A 20,154-nucleotide genomic window follows, 5' to 3' on the forward strand; every position below is an offset into this window, starting at 1 on the left:
TCAAACGTTTAAATTTCAATTTACCCATCTATTCCTACTTCCTGTTTGTCGCGGCTTTTGAGATTTGTTCCATTCATGTATTCGTTTCTAAACTAGCCTTACGTTAACAAAGGAACGCATAAATATAACTTTTTTCCATTTTAATAAGTAACTTTTTTTTTCTCTACGGCTATAGTCGGATTCGGTTACTGTTACAGAAATTTTCGGACTGAAATAGAAGGTTTTAGGGCAACACTTATGAGATAGACTACGAAGAAGCAAAAGCTGGTTTTACGGAGATATTCAAACGAAGACAGAAAAAAGGGAGAAATCGTGATGAACAACAATCGAAACCTGAAGAATTCACGGGCAAGGTTGCTATTTACAGGGTATTTCACCCCACATATCAGGTCTCTTTGCCTGTTTCACTGAAAACAATGCTCATCTTTTAGCCTTCAGTCTTTTTTAATGTTGCTAAATTTAGGTTCGGAATGGAAATGATGTCACTCAAGCTACGTCTTTCTTGGAGTCCAAGGATCAGGTAATTTTTCGGTTTTGGGGATGCAGTGAGGAAACAAATCGTTACCTTGAGCTTAAAAGAAATGTGTTTTGTCGATGAATGTTCGCATGCTTTCAGCCACTCAGCAAATTAAGGGCTCGCATTATTAGCTATGTTTCTTTTAAGAAACAGTACAGAAATTTTTTTTTGAAGAAACAGTACAGAAAGCTGGAAAGTTTCATCCTTTTCCTTGGTTATCTTGAAGTTTTAATATTTTTTGATGAAAAATAATACCATGGTCAGTTCTGCAAATTTCTGTTGATCTTTCGTGATGTATCGTCATGTGATGAAATGTGTTTCATCCATCCATTTCTGGATGCAGAATTTACCGTATATTACATCAATGCAAAACAATCTTCCCTTATAGAGTTTCATAGCATTATTTCCGTTGTTTGCTTATGTTTTGTAGCTTTCCTCAGAGCATCACTTTTTTGCACGGAGATTATTAATCTCTCCATCTTTCATTTCGGTTCACACTTTTTGACATATCGTTTATGGAAAGGGGCACGGTAACTTTAACTGATCGTTATCCAAAATATGGTCTCTGCATCTGGCTTTGATGTTGATAAGAAATCAAAGATAGACTTCCCTGAGATATAAGATAATAATGAATTGGGCTCTGAAGCTCCTGAGCAATGAAAACATCCCGAAGTTCAGCTTAGTGAAGCTTTGTTAAAATACTGAAAGAAGGACAAAAATATGGCAATAATATTATTATTTTGACCAACATGAATTCGGACAGAAGCGGATCAAGGAAGAAGAAACATCAGACTTACAAAGTCAACAGAATGGTCAAAAAGGCAGGGCTAACTTGGGACGAGAACATTTTACCGGTGAAAATTCGCATGAGAATAATATCGATCGGATGAGTTCTTACGAAAACCTGATGAAAATATATCCAATAAGTTCATTTCCAGGGAAACCACAAAAACATTACAAAAGAATTTGGTGAGCCCGTGCATATCAACTAATTACTTTTGAAAGAAGATGAACGCGTAGGTAGAGATTACGATGATCAAAATGTGCCCATTAAGTCTGCTGTTCCAAATTTGCAAATTCAATTGATGCAGAGTGTGCTGCAGAGACTGTACGGATAATATCTTGCACGATGGCGAATCAAACCTTAAGAAGCATGTTGTTGAGCCCACCAGAGGATTTGATTTAGCAAGGAAAATTTATCGGTTGTCTCTGTACAAGGTGTTGGAGGAGATACTAAAATGTTCTGACGAGTAAAAAGGGATTGCTTTGGAACGATTTGGAAGTTAACGTAGTGGATAGGGCACATGCTGGAGCTGAGACTAAAAGCAGAAAGTTAGACCAAGAAACAGTCAAAGGTCAGCTGCTTTCACCTCTGTTTTAGTTAATAACTGATGCTTCTTTGTTACTTCGAAGAATTTGCACTAAAGCATGAATGACCGAGTCCACACCACTTATTCTACTCGTATTGCTTTTCTTCGAAACTAATACATTCTAAAATCGTGGTCTTTACTACATGTGTCTTAGACTTCTCCCATTAACAGAATTTTGAATTAAGATAATTTGACCAAGTTTGCAAAATGTGTTGGAATTTATATTTGGATTTTATTTCTGTTAATTTTAATATCAAAACAGTCTGGATATTAGCTGATGCATTCCCTGATTTGTTCTGTTCATTCTTAATTAACTGATTGACAACGACACCTATTTTGAGATCCATAAAGTTTGGATGTGTCTTATTGTTTTGTTAGTGTCACATAATAGTTAACACTTTTTACTAATTTAAGTGGAAATTTTCATATTGTCCAGCTTCTTTCCAATGCTTAACTATTAAGCTTTTGCGGAAGTGAGGAATAGTTCAGATGTTTTGATCAATAATCCATTTGTCGATCTAAAATATCTTAACTGTTTCAACTAAATATTTGTTCCTACGTCTGGTGGAGACATTTCTAACAATAGTGGCTAACGGGGTTGGATATTTACTAGGGTAATAAATTTTTGGATATTTCTTTCGATTTTGTCAAAGAGTGCATTTTCAGTTGCTCTCCTTAATCTATATGACTAATATCAATTTGTATAGATTACACATTCGCAAGCATATACTTGTAACTTGAAATTTTTTAAGCATTTAAAAGTTCATGTCAATGTTTTATGAAACAGTTTTCGAAATTTTCTGTTTTCAGATTAACAAACGAGAAGAGGATAATTTAGAACAGATTAAGAGACAAGGCGAGAATATTTCCGAAAAGAAAGAGAATAAAAGATTAAATGAGGTTTGCAAAAAGTTGTTATTGTTAGTCATTTCACAGACCGAATAAGAAATACCAATGTTCCTTATTAAAGATCAGACATGTTTCACAACTGAAACATGCTTGAAGTTTTTACTTGAACATCGCATCACATTATTCGATCTCTGCATTTTTGTAACCTTAATCGTAAACATTTTTGGTGTTTTCTGGATTCAGTTGATTACGATTCATGATTGGGGTTTTTCCTTTCTGTATTAAATACTACCGAAAATCCTGTGTGTAGTTGTGTCATATTTGTTAAGGTACCGATTACCTAACGGGCATCTTTAAGATCGAGACTATTCAAGTCTCCCCAATTCTTTTCATTAAAATTATAGAATACGATTGTAACATCTTGTGCAAAGGAAGCAAAATATGATGTGAACGTTGAAAAGAAGGAACCAGTCGTTCTGGTATCACAAATGAATTATGTAAGTCGTATCCCGCCAGTTCGCGAACATGTCTGCAAACTTCTGCCTCGTGACATCCAGTTTTGTGTAAACATGATTGAGAAGCATGGAGAAGACTATGAGGTGATTTTTCTCTCAATTACCTTCCAACTTTAGTTCATGTTTTTGCACATCTGTCAGTTTGCAGTTATTTTTTGTCGAAATTAATTGCTTGCCGGGTGGCTTGCTTGACCTACACTGAGTGATGCGCAGTGTTCCACCAGTTGTTTTCAGGCGATGGCAAAAGATCAAGGTAATGTTTTCCGTGACTCAGCCAAGGGAATAGCGCGGAAAATACGAATTTTCAAGGAAAGTCCACAATATAAAGCATATTTAAAACAAAAAGCTGAAAAGAACGGTTCAGTCGCATAAAGGGTTAAAGGGTTCTGTGTCGTCTGAAGTCTGATTCGGCTTGTTCGTTCCACTTGTTCATGCCACAGTATGACACAAATATCTCCATGTAAATGTTTTCTGGGTCGCGGTTACTCTTCCTTAGCTCCCATGTAATTTTTCTGGATAGGTTCTTAGTCATCTAGAATTGGAGTCCTCGAAAAGTAGTCTCGCATTACTCCAATAACGTGTGCATTGAATAATATATTTCCCATTATTATTGTTGTGAACTTTGTGAGATTTCTGAGGCATGTTTCTTTTCACCTCTTTTGCAATGATTTTTCTGTCATCGGTTGCGTTTGTTATCCGATTCAGGCCTTTTTGTGTGCTTTTTAAGATTATATATACTGTACTTGATAGGAAATGTTCGTTCTAAATCTTCAAATCTTTCATAAAATAGCACTCATGAAACATGCCTCAGCAGAAGTAAATGGTTGCAAACAAACATTGACGGCGTATGTGCGTATTACATTCGGCCAGCACGCCTTCATTGTGCCCTCCTGCTGGATTCTGCCTTGTCCACTTCGTAATACCTGGTAAGGCTTTTAGTTTAGTATATTTATAAAAATGACCTATAAGGGAATATCGAAACGACAAAAAGAAACATAACCCCAAAAGGTGAATGAGTGCTGGAAGGAGTCAAACCAATCATTCTAACTTTACAGGTATAAACAATACAACAAAGTTATGTTGTATTGCCACACGTTTTAGTAATCTACTATATTTCTGTGTTGCAATTTTTTCCACTATCCCTTTCGTTTTGTTGAACTGATGTGGTGATTTGTTTAATTTGTTACTAATTTGAGGGTGAACCGTGGCCAGATATTCGGAAATCTCAGTGATTTCTACTTTCAAATTCTCCACTGCTCTTACTGTGCTGGGGGTTGTGCTATAATATAGAGCAATATGAATTGATACGGTTCACTTCTTCTGGAGCATAAATATTTGACACCATGCCTGCATATTGAGTTTTATGAGGAGATACTGCTACGGTTGATTCCTGCCTGGATCATAAGTTTGCTCACCCATACAGTTTTACATATAATTACTATTTTCAAGAAATTTGCATATGATAGTGCGCTCATGTTACGCTACTCCCACTCCACTGATCCTGTAAGATACTTAACAGCATTAGAAATGTTTATTCTTTATCTAGCAAACAAACTATTTAAGAGATGAGCAGCTGCTGAGATGGCCATACTATAGGATACAACATGAGAATCACAGTGGTCTAGTTAATACCGTTTTATAACGGTATCTCTAAGCACTGATTGTATAAAGTGGGAAAATGATGAATTTAAATAGGTGTACTAAGAAACTGAACTGAAAGCACCATAGTCACGCGATATGTTCGTAAATCTGGGAGAAGTTTATAGCTGAATTTATGTATCTATAGGAGGGTAGAGCACAAATGCCATCCAGAAAGAACTTGAAAAAAAAAAGGGTTGCTTACAAATTGCAAGATAAAACGTAGCAGAATAAGGAAGTTTGGTTTCATAATGATTTCTCTCTGCCACCATTTAAAAGAGCTTCCTTGGTTTGGCGTTGAAATTTACCCATTCAGCAGCGCCGTCCTCAGGCAGAGGATTTAGAATAGCAGCACCTTCGAGTAAGAAACTGATATCGACAAAACCAAAGTATATTCGTGTATCAGGATTTAGCGAATACATGCAATGGTTTGGCAATCGTTTTTCACGACAGACCTACAACTAGACTGCATTTAAATGTCTTTAAAAAATATTTCTCAAGCAATATAGCAGTTGGATAAGTACGTGAATGTAGAATGTGCTGTGATCTTATTCATTAGAAGTGGGAAGTCTAGCTGTAATTTTCTTCTTTATGATTTATGTTGCAAATTCAATAAAAAAAAAAAAAAGAAAGAAAAAACTACCGCAGCATTGTGCATTTCATCAATAAATGTTTCTTCCAAGATCCATTCGTCTTGAAATTTGCCATCCAATGACACAGTAGTTGATGTAATGAAACATCTCGGTCGATACCGTTCCCTTGGTTCAATATGAAGATTCAATCGACTTAAGTCTGACAGTAAACCCTCTCCGGTTGCCTTAAAAAAGGAAAGAGTTTGTTGGAATGCGAAAATACGCAAAACATTTCTCAATAGATTAAAATGCAATAGAGTTGCAGAAAAGTTGAGATGTTGAAAGAATTATGGAAACTCCTACGGGTTTGTAGATGTCCTCGGAAATCTCGGGAGATTTACAGAATTCCAGGAAATTATACGAATTTAGGAGATTCTTTCATATTCGAAGGAGCCCTACAAAACTTCCAATAATCTTAGGAACTTCTGGAAATTTTCAAATGAACAGTTCGACTGTGGTATTTTATCACTTAATACACCAATCTTGAGATAAACTTACTTTAAGGACTGCTTCTTTTAAGCACCAGTATCGATAGAAATAAATCATTTTCATTTGATCGGTTGGTTGAGTTCTCATCATCCTCAATTCTTCCGGACCAGCTGATTTTGCCATTGATGTGATATAATCATCAGCTGATTTATTATTTCTTTCTTTATCCAATCGCATGCAATCTACACCAACCTGAAAGTTGTTCTCATCCATTATGCTGAAATAAACGCGGCTTAGGACATGTTTTTCGCATGACGAGAAAAAAAAAATCTGAATTTATGTTAGTAAATATGTAAACCATCACGTTTCTCAAAAGCATACAATGAATAAAACAATCAAAGAGTTTGCATTGATGGAATAAATGAAAATATGTCTTTTAGATGCACTCAACAATAAATGAAGCGATTCCCCCCAATAGAACAAAGAAGCCTTAAGCACTACTTACCCTCAATGAACAACTACTTGCGAATGCTACATAATCTCCCTGATGTGATACATTGAAACCATATTTTGTATTACTTGGACTCAGCAGATATGGCTTTCCTTTTTCTGTTCGCCCAAATTCAATCGTATTCCATTCCACGTTTGAAAAGCGTCTTGTAGCCTATACAATATTATTCAGAAACTAAGTTGAAGGTTTATATATATATATAATTTCCTATATATGTTTAGCTATATACAATTGTGACAATAAAGAAAGCTGAGGAATGATTTAAAACTGCTAAATCCGAAATAAAATGGCTAAAAATACAGATTTTGAAATAACCTGACGAAGAAAAAGACGTCCCAATATGGAGGCAAGTGTATCATCTTTATAACGAAATCTCGCAGCCCTGGCACATTCTTCCTGTAATTTCAGAAGGTTTGATTGTTCAAACAAACTGGAAATTCCTATCTATCATTGCGTTTTTATTAAGGCTTTTTGTTTGAGCGATATTCCTTATCTGAGAGAGAAAGACGAATCATTATGGGTACTTTGCTATCACAATGACTTATTTTGTTTCATGCTACAACGTTTGATTTCAGTGTTACCATTCGTTCAGTGCAGATAATTCGAAGTGAAAAGGAGAATATGAAATGGATAATTAATCAGAGTAATTACCTACAGCGGTTAGCGACTGAACAGCTCTTCGAAAGTTTGCTTCAAAATTTTTGCTGTTCAAAGTTTCGTTAAGGCTAATTGCCAAGCGATGACACTTGCAATCTCTGGCTTGCATTTGGTAACAACTGAAACATTAGTAATATTGAAAAAATAAATTCAATTTGATTCATCAATGGTGGACGGAATAAGCAGAAGGAGATGAAATGTTCCAACAAAATGAAGGTGAGTGATGCAAGATATCATCGAAATTTCCTAGAAATGTAAGAATTCTGTTACATTGGAGATGAAATTCTAATGCAGAAAATGGTCGACACCTGAATAAAAAATACAAAGTCACCAACACGATGCATGAAAGAGAAGCATCGCATCAGCGGGTTGGTGACAACTTTCCAAGAAATGATGAACATTACGGTAATACGACGAACATTATGGCCATGCATGTTAAATACCCCATGTCTCCCACTGCATTCGGTAAAAGCCCTTATCGATGATACGAATCGATGATTTCATTGATGAGGCCACTGCACCGCGTCGTACCAAGGACACCAATCAATCCCCACCACATATTCATCAGAAATGTATCGGAAGCAGGAATGATTCCAGCAACGATCTAATGAAGCTAATTATATATTAACTCATCCATTCGATCAATTGGGATAATCATTTTTATCCACAAATGTTCTCATGTGTGAAGTATATTAATATATGAATACCCACTAGACTCATATTTTTCTAAAGCTTCCAAAGTACAAGTACAAAAATCGTACAAGCACAAGAGGGTTTGTTAAAGGAGTGCTGTATGTGAAAAAAACTGGAAAAAGCAACAAAATGGCCATACATAACAATCTAAATGCATATATGAACCAAATTTAGGTGCGTAACTAATGGATAGCCGGAAGAATATATGGGAAGTCGTAACTAACTTCAAGTCTGGAAATAATTGGAATCAGGGTGCGAAACTGGAACCATGCCCATTATTTCTATTCTGAAAATACGAGGAATCAGGCTTATTCAAGCACAAACCGCTACATATGTAACAGTAGTATGGTATAGATTGCGAAAATCTCCGATGCGAAACGGGGAAAACCAACAAATGAAAATAAGCACATTGACACCAACTCCTCTTGCCTACCACGCGACAAATGGAAATGGAATCACCTGAAACTTTTAATTACCATCTGTATCCTATTACCCGAAACCTCGAAATTGCTCCCCGGTTCGCAACTTCTTCGAAACAAAATCTTGTAGTCCTTCATGCTTTATAAGAGTTAGAGTCCCCAAGCCAAGGCTGGTTAATATCTTGCTGCACTGCGCTACCGTTTTGAAGTGTTGTATCACAGCCAATGCCACTTACCCCAATACATGTGTATGTGTGACACAAGCCCTTCAAAATGAGAAAAAACTGGCTCCATACCGCACTAGTACTTCGCTGGTTAAGTATTCATACGACTACACCCACGTAAAAGAAGTTTACCTCTGAGATTGGAAGTGGAAACGACGAACCCTCACAGGTGACTCTAAAAATTTCAAAGATACCAAAGTACTAGTTATGAAATCCGTATCAATTTCTTCTCTTTTTCTACTTAAAACCTCGCAATTCCATAAAACTCGGAAATGGGCTCATGAAACACTCAACATTATTAATAAAGGTAAAATCCCGAAATATCTGGCAGCCCATCTGAATTCCATCTAGAATCCGTCATCAACAAATGAAAAATCCCTTATTTTGTCGTAACAAGAGGAACAGGAGCTCAACATCAACAGAATATCAAAATCTATCTTCAACATGCAGCAACAAAAATATGACAAATTATCACGTAATATAAATGAAAAACAACGTTCTTGAAACAATCAGCAATTACTCAACAGTTGATTTAAGGATGATGTAAGATGGAGCGACAAAGCGAGCAAAGGATATGATCAAATCTCATTGGAACAAAATCCATAGAAAAATCTTCCCCCTTTTCTAACTATATATTACATACCAAAATCAAAACCGATTACATCAAAATTCTAGGGAGCTAAAATGAAGTGACCTTTATTTCATCTAGTTTTAAAAACGCATTCTATCATTGCAGTACTCAATCAATCCCATATCGTTTTTTTTCACTAAACTGAAATTCTGACAAACCAAATATATTAGAGAGTAGTACTTTCATATTTCACTCTCATGGTTACGAATGCTGCCACTTAGTCGCTTTCGTCACTATCTTCCATATTTCCATCGACTTCCTCATCTTCCTCATCATCTTCTTCATCGTCATCATCCTCATCTTCATCTTCATCCTCATCCTCATCCTCCTCCTCATCATCATCGTTGTCATTATCAACATCAACATTATCACTGTCATTATCATCATCTTCATCGTCATCATCACCATCAGTATTTTTATCCTTCTCGTCTTTATCGGTAGTCAGCTTGTCGCTCTCTAAATTAGTTTTGCCTTGTCCAGACAATATTTTTCCACTGATACCTTTCAACTTCGATTTTTTAGATACTGCTGCACACTAAAAATACGGATTTCAAATGGTTAAAAATGATAAATACCTTAGCTTATCCAAGATCGGCTCCTCTAAACTTTAATTCTCGCACAACTAAATAGGGAAGAATAAACAAGCCATTGATGAAGTTAAAAAAATTCATTTGAAAACCCTTAATGCATATTTACAGATTGCTTTTCATCAAAAATCAGAATGTGCTTTCCCAAAGTTATACAATGGTCATAAAAGTGTGAGAAGGATATAAACTAACCTTCGTTTCAGTATTTTTTTGCTTCAATGATTCAGTTTTATGCACAATTTTAGGACTGTTTGCTTTAGCCAGCTTTGCTTTCTTGGGCTTTGAAACTGAACAGTCGTCCTGAAATCCAGAAAAACTGACCAAAACATTACTATTCACAAGATAAATACTGTGTTATGCTGCAATTTGTTTAAATCTGACGGAAGTGCCTTAGCACATTAATATATGAAAAAAAAAGAACAAGCTGAGCAATACTGAATATGCTGGAAAAGCAAACAAAACAAACCACTTCCTCAATTCCTTCTTCCGAGGACTCAATTCCTTCGCTGGTCGTATCGCCATTTACTTCATTTATTTTTGATGAATTCTTTATATCCGACTTTGTTGTCATGCCATTCGACAAATTGGGAACCTTGTTCGATTTCGGTAGCTTTATCTCATTTGTTATCCCTAGAATTTGATTATGAGAAAGTCACTCAGTTATCGTCTTCAACACTTCTGTAGGTGGAAAAAACATGAAAAAAATTCCAAGCAACACATAATAACCATTACCTTTGCGTATCCGAGCATACAGGACGTCAACCGGTGCACCGCTAATCTTTAACGTCTTTCCTTTTTCGAATGCTGCTCTCGCTTCCTTTTCATTACCGAATTGTACGAAACAATATCTGGAAATTTCATATGCAAAATAAATCTTCCCATTAATACGCAACCATCAAATCGGATGGGAAAAAAAGTGAAAGAATCAACATATAGCAGATACATTTCTTTTTAGAACAAGTTTTTTTTAGTTACGGATAAAAACACGACAAATCAAAAATATTTTGTAGAAAAATATTCTTCAAATTCTAAATATAAATGAAAGATTATAGAATTGATTGACTTACAGTTTGTTCTTATTTCTAGCTTGCTTTGGGAAGGTGATATTGGTTGCCTGTCGGAAGATAACTTTCATTTGATCTTTGGATGTTGACGGTGGTAAGCCGCCAACAAACAACTCTAGGGGATTGATGGGCAACTGACTTCTATCCTTTTGAGGGCGCGTTTTTGCCTTTGCTCCACAAAAATCGACACTTAATGTTCGGCCTTCGACAGTTTGTTTTGATATGTCCTCGTAGGCCTTCTCACAAAGTTTTTCGCTTGCGAATATTAACCATGCAAAGCTGAATTTTTCCCTTTTTTTAAAGTACATATTCTTGATAATTAATAGAGTCATATAATGAATGCCTCATAAAAATTTTCTTAAAATGCACCAGTTGTAAAAAACACATGGAAATCTTTAAATAGCATATTATTTGAAACTAATGAATGCTTACTTGCGATGCGGCATATGACGCACATAGAGGATATCATTATGAAGGGCCTTTAACTGCCCCAATTTTACATCTTTGGGTAATCCTCGCACAAATAATGATTTCTTGTCGCGCTCTTCACGCCGTTTCTGTTCCTCTTTGATCACGTCTTTTGCATCCTCCAGCTAAACAGATTCATTTGTACCGAGTCCAGTTCAAAAAGCCAGAATCCCTCAATTTCATGCAACGAATATACTAATAAAATTCGTACCTTTAGCACTGGTCCATCTTCACATTTCCTCTTCACTCCTTTCGTTTCATCCTTATTAGCTATCGCATTCGCCTGTTCCAGCGAAGGCAACTGAATAAATACAAGTATATTTTGGTTAAAGACATAGGTTCCGCATCCGCTCCATGATGGTTTACTAATGGTCCATTTACGAGTAACTAATTTGTACGCTCGTTTTGCTAGCAAACATTTTTTCGAATTGCTAGATATGCCTACCGATCAATGATGTTTCATTTTTTACGATCTTAAAAAAGTTCAGTAAAAAACCTTAAAATGTTTTAAAAAGAATGGCAGTTTCTGATTACTAGGCCTCTACAACACAATCTGAAGACGTCAAAATCTAACAGGATTATTGATTCTCTAACAATAATTCTGTATGTCGTTCACGAATAAAAATTATTTCGTAGAAAGACTCGAATTATGACCGAAGAGTAAGTATCTCTTCAGTTTATCTGAAGGTTTTAGGATAAGAGGTTTACATCAAAATTAGTGGGAGACGATATCGACCACAACAAGAGCATTAGAAACTACCTTTTTCTCCTCAGTTCCTTTGTCGTTTTTATTATGAAGCTCTTTCAAATTGATATTATCCTTCTTGTTTTGGATCCCTTCGATGACTCCTCGCTTTGTCTGAAATTCGAAATTTTATTGATGACATGCACTATGAATGTAATGAGAGATGTTTACAATAGCTCGCTGAACTCATTTCCTCAAATGAAGTCTCCTCAGATTTACTAAATTAACAATCCAGTTAAACGGAAGAAATACTGGTTCCTAACTGTTCTGTTTTTGACAAATTTCAAATCACAAATAACAGTTTTGCATTACTTTTACAAATCCCACCTTGATATCTATCATCGCCCTCTTTGCATTAGCTGCCTCTTTGTCTTCATCACTTTCATCTTCATCGTCATCCGTCATTTCTTCATCTTCGTCCTCTGAATCGTCATTCTTCACCATCTTCATTCTCCTATCATCCAACTCAAATCTCTCTCCCGCCTCTTCATCATCATTCTCTTCATCCTCATCGCTTTCATCAGATTCTTCAAATTTCAGTTTTTTCGTCTTCTTTTTGCTCGACACTGTTTGGGGATGAGGTGTGACCGGCGTTTTATTCTAAAATTTTATTACGCTAAAAAATACGTTTCACTTCCGATAAATGATTGCAATGTATACTAAGCTATATATTATACACACATTATACACTATATACAATGTACTAAGCGAACATTACTGACAAATAACATAACAGATCAAATAACGAAATCAAACTAAAGATAAACCTTTAATAACATGTCTGGAGTAGTTGTGGTTGTGGCTGAAAGTGAAACTTTCTTGCTTGATTTCCCAGTACCAGGAGTTTTAAGTGCGCTCTTTAAAGGCACTACATTGCCAGGAGTAGAAACAAGTTTTGGTTTTACTGGAAAAAAATTACCTGATTTAATTTGCTCTATACATGACAATACAATATTAAAAACACACTCATCTGGAAGGTTAATAAAGTACAATAGTTACCACTAGAAAAAAAAATACCTTCAGAAGGTGCTTCCTCCTCATCTTCATCTTCCAAACTTTCTTCATCTTCATCTTCATCCTCGTCTGATTCACTCATTTCAGCAGCACCATTCATGTTCTTCTTAACACCTTTTTCTTCTGAACCTAAAAATTAATCCATTTCTCTAGTCATCGTGTCGCAAAAATTTTGCTCTTGCTGTAGGTCAGTGTATTTCGTACTTAAATTTAAAATAATAATTACTAGCTGTCGATGTTATTACCACTGGAAATGGGTATCGACTCAGTTTTTGTTATCACATGTGTTTTCGAATAAAAGTGAAGTTTGTGCATCATCGTCGATAAGGAGAAGTCAATAAAACTGGCTAAAACTGGCTCTTGTTTCTCCCTTTGTTGCATTTGGAAACGATTTGTCATGAACATGAGCAGCCATGTTTAATGTGAGAATTAATTACAGCCAAGCAAAAGTGAACTAAAATTGTAGAGTTCATAAAATACCTTCGTCACTGCTCTCATCCTCATCTTCATCATCATCACTTTCTTCCTGCAGAAATAAGCACTTACAGATAATTTCGAGAGAGAACATCAGGAGACATATACATATATTTTTTTATATGTGTATGTACATCTTAGGATATATATACATATATGAAAAAAAAAAAAAAAACGAAAAAACATTCTTACTCCATCGTCCTCCTCGCTTTCAACTTTGATCATTTTGGCCTTCTTAACCTTCCGACTTGTTACAAGTTCTAAAACTATCAAGCATTTATTAATAATATCTCTGTCCTCCTAAAACAGATAGACGTAGAAGCTATTTTCTAATGACCATGAATTAGTCACATGCTTACGCCGGTAAACGAAAATTTCGATTCGTAAGCCAATCATCGATAATAGTGAACCCATTATTCAGAGAGAAATTTTCTCTATAATCGACTAGCTTTATTTAAAAACAGTTCAACAGCTACTTAGATACTTAGAAATTTTACATTTGCAAATAACTACTTGTTAGGTATATTCTCCTGAAAAGTCGGTGAGCTTTGCGAGAATATAGTTAAAAGATACTTTACCTTCATCTCCTTCCACATCTTTTTCTCGTTTAAGCGTACCCTGCAAAAACAGCATATTTGCATAGTCACAGCGAAAAAATCTGCGCATTATTTAAACTACAGGAGTAATCATATTTTATAAACTCTGCGTAACCTAAAACGAGAAAAAAGATGCAATGTTTTGTTCTTGGAAACCCTTAAAAAATAAAAAATTACCTTTTTTGCCAGATCTTTGGCATTCATTACCTGTCCGAATTTTGAGCCATTTTTTTGCGTGAGTATTTTCTTCTTTTGTTTCGGTGTCATATCGGCAGCGATTTTTTTAGGTGTTTCCGAAGCTGAATGAAAATTTCGCTTAAAGTAAGGAAATGTTTGGATTTTTAAAATGTGTTGAACATAAGTTTTAACTCTGTAACTGATGAATACAAAAAACAAAACTTACTTATTTTATCATCCTCCATGTCTGAGATGCTCATTTCCTAAAAAGAAAAACGTCCATCACCAAGCAAAATCTAATAGTTTTCTACATATCACAGTAGTCTGCAGAGATAAACACATTCGACAAATCAGCTGATGTGCATTCGTTACGAAAATCTGGAAGTGAGGATTAAATGGAGAAAAAGTGGATAACCTCATCTTCGTCACGTTCAGCGTCCATTTCGTATTTCTTAAATTTCATTGTTGCTGGAGTTGATGGTTCCGACATTGACTTTTTATATTTGTTTTCGTTCTTCTTCCCTTCGGCTGATTTTTGTTCTTAAACCAGTGTATGAATTGAAATCGAAAGCTTATGAAACATGAAAGGAGCAAATTAGTTAATAAATCCATCGTTTTATTACAATGTCTATAAAAGAGTACTTTTAATTTATACCCACCGTCTTATTATAATATCTACAAAAGAGTACTTTTTATACCCTGACGAGATTTCACAGTTAATATCATTACTTTTGCCCAAATAATTCACTGCGATTGCTTCGTTTCCCAAGTACAAAGAAGCACGGTTTTATTAAGCTTTAAACTTATTTTTACCAAATCTGCTGTCGTTATCAATGCTCATTCGCTTTTTGAAATCCATACCACCTCTATTATTCCCAGAAAACTCTTTTCGTCCTTGACCATTTCTACTACGTCCACCTCTTCCACGATCACCCCAACTGCCCCTTCCACCACGACCTCCACCTAGAAGAAAAGCTGCACAATAAAAAAGCTGCTATCAATAATAGTATGAGTTATCCCTACGTCTTGTTTTCTTTTACTTTTTTTATATTAAGAAGCGCTTCTATACTGCAACCAACATCATGAAATTCAAGCGGAGGACAGAAAGCAGGCAGGCCTTAAATTTTCGCTGTAGCAAAAAAGACAGTATAGAAGCTCTACCTTTTCCAGAACCACGAACGCGATTCGACAAATCACCATGATCGCCACCTCCTTTTGGTGATATTCCACCACGTCTACCTCCACGCGGGGAAAATCTATTGCGATTTCCTCTACGCGACGCAGAACCACCTCGAGGCGAATTGAAGTTTTTCTGGACACCACCTCCACGTTTGCTGAATTCACCAGCCATTTTTTGCTGTCACCTGCACAATAAATATACACATCAACGTTTCTGCATCTAACAGCATACTAACCTTTTTCAAAAAATGGGGATACCATAGCTCTAAGAATATTCTTGCTTCGGAAAAGATGTGGAACCTTTGCAAGGAAATTCTTATCCCGAAAAAACCTTAGGCCACTTAAAATGCCTGTAACACGGAGAATCTTTAAATTTTCGAAGAAAGGTGTTGAGGTTCACGAAAGAACTTCCCCTTCCAGAGGTATCCAGATCCTACAATTAACGTTGACATCGTTATTACAGATCTCAGAAGCAGTTCTCGAATAAAAAAATCAACAAGACTATAAACAGTGACGATAAGATTGTTCATAAGTCAAAGAAATAATAAACTTGACTGTATGATACACAGCGCCATAAGGCAACGCACAATTCAATCCCGTAATTGATATAGTGTATAAGGAAGTGTTTCGTCTCCAAAAGAAACCCTTCCCGCCCGTTTGAGTTGGTAGTAAAATCACAAAGACAGTAAGCAAGCAAGCTAGCCAATCCTTCCCCCTTCCCCTCCTCTCCTCAACCTAGTGACGCTGCCAACCCAGTCACCAAACCCTCTCACTTTCCCAAAAACCATTTTAGGCTAAGATACCAGACTGTTGCATGTTGCGATAAGACACAGTAGTCCCGTTAAATTCAACGACCCGAATACGAAAACCGATGTCCCACAATTGAATCCCACTCAGCCCCATAGTTGATGTACATCTATCATGAGCAGATTAAAGAGCTGGAAATATTGAATACACGGAAGAGAGGAAGAGATGGGGACAATGGGATGATAGCATCCCATAGTTGAATTCCACCCAGCATACCAATCATACACCTTCCGATGGTATTGTCAAAGTTACTGGAGGACATTAGTGACCCGTTTGCATTGCACACGCCGTTGACTCCGTCTTACAAACTGAGAACGAGAGCAAATGTTTGCAGGTGATGTTTGAACTCTGGAAGACGAACTATTATGGATAATTCCACATCCCACTTGCCCATGGTATGCGGTTTAGTGAGGTCCAGAAAATATGCATCGGAACGAAATACGAAGCAAGTCCCGAACAGTGTGTGAATTTAAGTGCATTCGAGAACAAAGAATAACCATTTGTTAAAACGCAATTTATATGTAACTGGAATGAATTCAACTCAATAACAATGACAAATACTCCTGAAAACATCACTGAAACCAAATATACACAGATCTATTAAAGCACAGATATAAAATTAGCACAGTTAAGACCCGACAAAAACAACAAAAGAAAACGAGTAGTGTTAATAACCAATTATAGGCATCTGTGGCTTCAGTACCAACAGATTTACATGCGGTAGAGGCGCTTCGGTTTTCCATCATCGCCTGTTCCATGGGACGATCGACTCGGTCCTGGACGATCATCATCCTGAAATCAGAAGCACAAATAACTTCATTATCCATCACTTTAAAAAAGTTAATGTTAGTAATTAAAATATAACATGAAGAGTGAATGTTTCTCCTTCTTTCACGGAGAGTTTAATCATCTTACTACTCACTAAATCTCTGTAGTTATAGGAATTCTGCAGTTAGCAGGATAAAAATTTTAGTCCTTGATTGCAAAAATGGGTTAAAACGATTAACAGAACTATCAATGGTTGATTTAGTAAGACTGTTAAACAAAATATGTGTCACCTCCTTCTCATCGGCATCATTCAAAGATAGTTGGTTTACGCCCTCATCGATGAGATTAACTTCCGAATGGTCTACCTCCTCCTTTTCTGGAAACAAAGAATATAATAAGGTTTGAATTCACCCAGAATATAATAAGGTTATAATATATATAGAATATAATATCAGAATACAATAAGGTTTGAATTTCCCGACTTCACCCAGATCCAGAAAACTATTACGCATACCAACATAACGACAAGATTTAAGAATGAATACTTTGGCCAGCCGCGCCCTCATAGCCGTCGTCGTCATCGAAAGGCTCCTCGGTATCTGACATATAAGTGCCGTATTCATTATCCAACCCATAGTACACGTCCATATCCATGAGCGTATGGAAACCGCCTGAAACTGTTATGAAATTAAAGATGAAACGTCAATATTTTAATATAAAAATGTTTGAGAATTCTGAATCGCTAATTCCGCGCAACATTATTTTTGGTATTACGTGAGAACAAGAGAAATAATGCAAAAGGGCTCCAAGAAATTTTAAAAAATAATTTTAAGACAGATTGAAATACAAAAACGTAATTACCATACGAAATATCCTTATCCTTTTTACACATGCTTCCAGAAACGCCTCTTCCACGCGCTTTGCGATCCGCTTTTGCCTGCTTAATTTTGGCAGAAATCAGCGCATCTTTCTTCGTCTTATCGACAGATCTATCTAAAAACGAAATAAATATTAAAATAGCATATTAGTTGCAGCTTCTTCATATAAATCAGATTTGTAATTAATAATTGAGAATAACTATTGAACAGCTAGTTAACTAATGCCAACCATGATATTTTTTCTTGAGTTACACGACCCAGATCAAAAAGGCTTCTGATATGTAATTCCCAACACATCAATTTCTTCAAACTCATTTTTCAGTGCAAAGCACACGCCACAATCTTTCAAAGCAAATTCAATACTTTGAACATATCAGTGCTGCTAATAATTAAAACTAGGTACTTACGTTCTGCCCCACCGCCAATCGCCATTGCAACATCCCCCCCGCCAACAAAATTCATGTCGAATTCCGAACCATGTTCCAAAGCATACTCCTTTTCAGCAATCAATTCCGGATCGGTGATATCGCCATCGTCATCCTCTTCACTGTGCGATAAACGATCCTCCCATGAAGCAGTTGAAAATCCCTACAAATGCAGAAAGCACCATATTGGTGTCATCCACTGAACGGAATTGTAACTCAGTCCCTAAGATTTAACTAAGATTAAAACATTTATATTTTAGCATTTGAAACAGTCTGTTTAACAAAAACACCTTGTTCGGAGGCTTCTTATAATTATCGCGCTTGCCCTGTTCCTTTCCGGCCGGCATCGGATTTTTACGATTCTCTGAAAAAAACGTATTCACAAAAATCTTAGGAATGAAAAAAGAAAAGTTTTCTTAACCTTTTATTCGTCACCAGCCACTCCTTCTGAGACAAATACAATAAATGAATCAGCTTATCTAAGCTAATGTTCACAGTAAATAAATCAGCTTATCTAAGCTAATGTCCATCAATCGATTAATGATGATCGAGCATAGATGGCCGGTCGTTAAAAATTAGAACTCAAAGGCCAATATCGAATATTGTTCGATGGTATATAAATTTAAATCCTTCACTAAAAATCATCTTAACTAATTGAGAAAAAAAAAAAGAAACACGAAATCATTAAGACCATCGATATTCCAGCCAACAACGAATCTGGGAATTTATCAATTGATTAACCAAGAAATGAACAGGAACCGTATGCTAGTGGTGGACGTAGTATTCGCTCAAAAGGACTCTTAATATCGACATCCAAGACATTTTGTGACTTCTTACAGGCTATTGAGTTCTAGAGTTGATGCTGTGCATGTTATTTGAAACGACAGGGGCGGAGCTGTGCAACAATACATGTCATCAGTAGTTACGGTAAAGGTACCACAAGACACAGCGCTAATCGGACGTATACTCTTCTGCGGAAAGGGGATGCAAGATAATGAGAGCTATATGAAAAGTGGAATTCGTAAAAGCGGCGAAACAAGAAATCTAATAAAAAAAACGAAACTGGACGTTTCGAAGGTCAGGATGAGGTATTTGATGATGAGCGATTAACTGGATTAACTGAAAAAGTGCAGAAGTGCGAAATAACAATTTGGGACAATTTGAAATTTCAACTCTTGCCGTCGATCGACATGGAGCAAACAAAGCATGAGTGAAGCTGAATTAACCGTTAAACTGCCTGAAACGAGAAACACTGTGAAAGCGAGCTGAAGAATTCACGAGCAAATCCAAATTGAAGGCGGACGATTCGCTTAAACATTTCATTGCTATACCTTTCAAATGAATGAATTACGAGAATACGCGATGACGAAAAAACCGAAAATATCCAACGGAAGAAAGGAACAGAGAATGCTGGTAATTACATTAATTACTATTTATTATTATTATTATTTATTATTACTATTGTTATTGTTATTATTGTTATTGTTATTATTGCTATTGTTATTATTATCATTATTGTTATTATTACTATTATTATCATTCATTACTATTATTATTATTATCATTTATTAATTATTATTATTATTATTACCATTAATATTATTATTATTGTTATCATTATTATTTTATTATTATTATTGTTATTATTATCATTACTATTATTATCATTGTTATTATTATTATTATTATTATTATTATTTACTATTACTATTACTACCACTATTACTATTACTATATTACTATTACTAATTACTATTACTATATTGCTATTGTTACTACTTACTACTTACTAACTACTACTTACTAACTACTACTTACTAACTACTACTTACTAACTACTACTACTACTACTACTACTACTACTACTACTACTACTACTACTACTAC

The 20,154-nt window shown here is 35.7% G+C and overlaps 4 protein-coding genes across 5 annotated transcripts in view; 1 reads left to right on the forward strand and 3 right to left on the reverse strand.

Moving 5' to 3' along the window:
• The window catches only part of LOAG_05556 (hypothetical protein), a gene marked incomplete at both ends in the record, with an annotated part of 4,047 nt that extends 424 nt beyond the window's left edge, over positions 1 to 3,623 (forward strand). Inside the window, 5 exons of the mRNA XM_020446892.1 lie at positions 228 to 353; positions 464 to 520; positions 2,698 to 2,787; positions 3,141 to 3,335; positions 3,486 to 3,623. Coding sequence (XP_020302816.1) covers positions 228 to 353; positions 464 to 520; positions 2,698 to 2,787; positions 3,141 to 3,335; positions 3,486 to 3,623 — 606 coding nt within the window. The remainder of the gene's footprint in view (positions 1 to 227; positions 354 to 463; positions 521 to 2,697; positions 2,788 to 3,140; positions 3,336 to 3,485) is intronic.
• Positions 3,624 to 5,161: 1,538 nt separating this feature from the next.
• LOAG_05557 (hypothetical protein) lies at positions 5,162 to 7,227 on the reverse strand (the record flags this gene model as incomplete). Its single annotated transcript, XM_003141094.1, has 6 exons — positions 5,162 to 5,344; positions 5,533 to 5,706; positions 6,020 to 6,202; positions 6,456 to 6,614; positions 6,777 to 6,857; positions 7,117 to 7,227. The coding sequence occupies 6 exons, from the start codon at positions 7,225 to 7,227 to the stop codon at positions 5,162 to 5,164; spliced, it is 891 nt and encodes a 296-aa protein (XP_003141142.1).
• Positions 7,228 to 8,656: 1,429 nt separating this feature from the next.
• LOAG_05558 (hypothetical protein) lies at positions 8,657 to 15,576 on the reverse strand. The gene is made up of 19 exons (XM_003141095.2): positions 15,372 to 15,576; positions 15,024 to 15,173; positions 14,626 to 14,750; positions 14,437 to 14,473; positions 14,211 to 14,332; positions 14,016 to 14,055; positions 13,630 to 13,697; positions 13,444 to 13,489; positions 12,967 to 13,092; positions 12,717 to 12,853; positions 12,277 to 12,549; positions 11,965 to 12,063; positions 11,416 to 11,505; positions 11,169 to 11,329; positions 10,740 to 11,015; positions 10,405 to 10,520; positions 10,139 to 10,302; positions 9,865 to 9,972; positions 8,657 to 9,620 (listed from the first exon to the last, which is right to left on the reverse strand). Exons 1-19 carry the CDS (start codon positions 15,559 to 15,561, stop codon positions 9,303 to 9,305), a joined length of 2,646 nt encoding a protein of 881 aa, XP_003141143.1. The 5' UTR covers positions 15,562 to 15,576; the 3' UTR covers positions 8,657 to 9,302.
• A 1,122-nt stretch (positions 15,577 to 16,698) lies between these two features.
• Positions 16,699 to 19,583, reverse strand: LOAG_05559. 2 transcript variants are annotated; one of them, XM_020446893.1, is made up of 7 exons: positions 19,331 to 19,583; positions 18,558 to 18,631; positions 18,250 to 18,430; positions 17,826 to 17,957; positions 17,510 to 17,635; positions 17,255 to 17,340; positions 16,699 to 16,988 (listed from the first exon to the last, which is right to left on the reverse strand). In XM_020446893.1, exons 2-7 carry the CDS (start codon positions 18,612 to 18,614, stop codon positions 16,908 to 16,910), a joined length of 663 nt encoding a protein of 220 aa, XP_020302817.1. In that variant the 5' UTR covers positions 18,615 to 18,631; positions 19,331 to 19,583; the 3' UTR covers positions 16,699 to 16,907. The 2 variants fall into 2 exon arrangements, with proteins under 2 accessions (XP_020302817.1, XP_003141144.1); XM_003141096.2 differs by lacking the exon at positions 19,331 to 19,583 and having other exon boundaries at positions 18,558 to 18,715.
• Between the last annotated feature and the right edge of the window lie 571 nt (positions 19,584 to 20,154).

This window comes from Loa loa (genome assembly GCF_000183805.2).
Source record: "Loa loa unplaced genomic scaffold supercont3.44, whole genome shotgun sequence".
Classification (NCBI taxonomy): Eukaryota; Metazoa; Nematoda; class Chromadorea; order Rhabditida; family Onchocercidae; genus Loa; species Loa loa.

Bases quoted from the DNA above. Each gene is read 5' to 3' on its own strand.
- LOAG_05558 (XM_003141095.2), bottom strand. From the start codon at position 15,561: ATGGCTGGTGAATTCAGCAAACGTGGAGGTGGTGTCCAGAAAAACTTC. The intron at 14,751-15,023 runs GTAAAAATAAGT...CACTGGTTTAAG, and splicing joins TGATAACGACAGCAGATTTG to AACAAAAATCAGCCGAAGGG. The intron at 14,056-14,210 runs GTAATTTTTTAT...CTGTTTTTGCAG, and splicing joins CCAAAGATCTGGCAAAAAAG to GGTACGCTTAAACGAGAAAA.
- LOAG_05559 (XM_020446893.1), bottom strand. From the start codon at position 18,614: ATGCCGGCCGGAAAGGAACAGGGCAAGCGCGATAATTATAAGAAGCCT. The intron at 17,958-18,249 runs GTAAGTACCTAG...TTTCGTTTTTAG, and splicing joins GATTGGCGGTGGGGCAGAAC to ATAGATCTGTCGATAAGACG. The intron at 16,989-17,254 runs GTGACACATATT...TTCTGATTTCAG, and splicing joins ATGATGCCGATGAGAAGGAG to GATGATGATCGTCCAGGACC.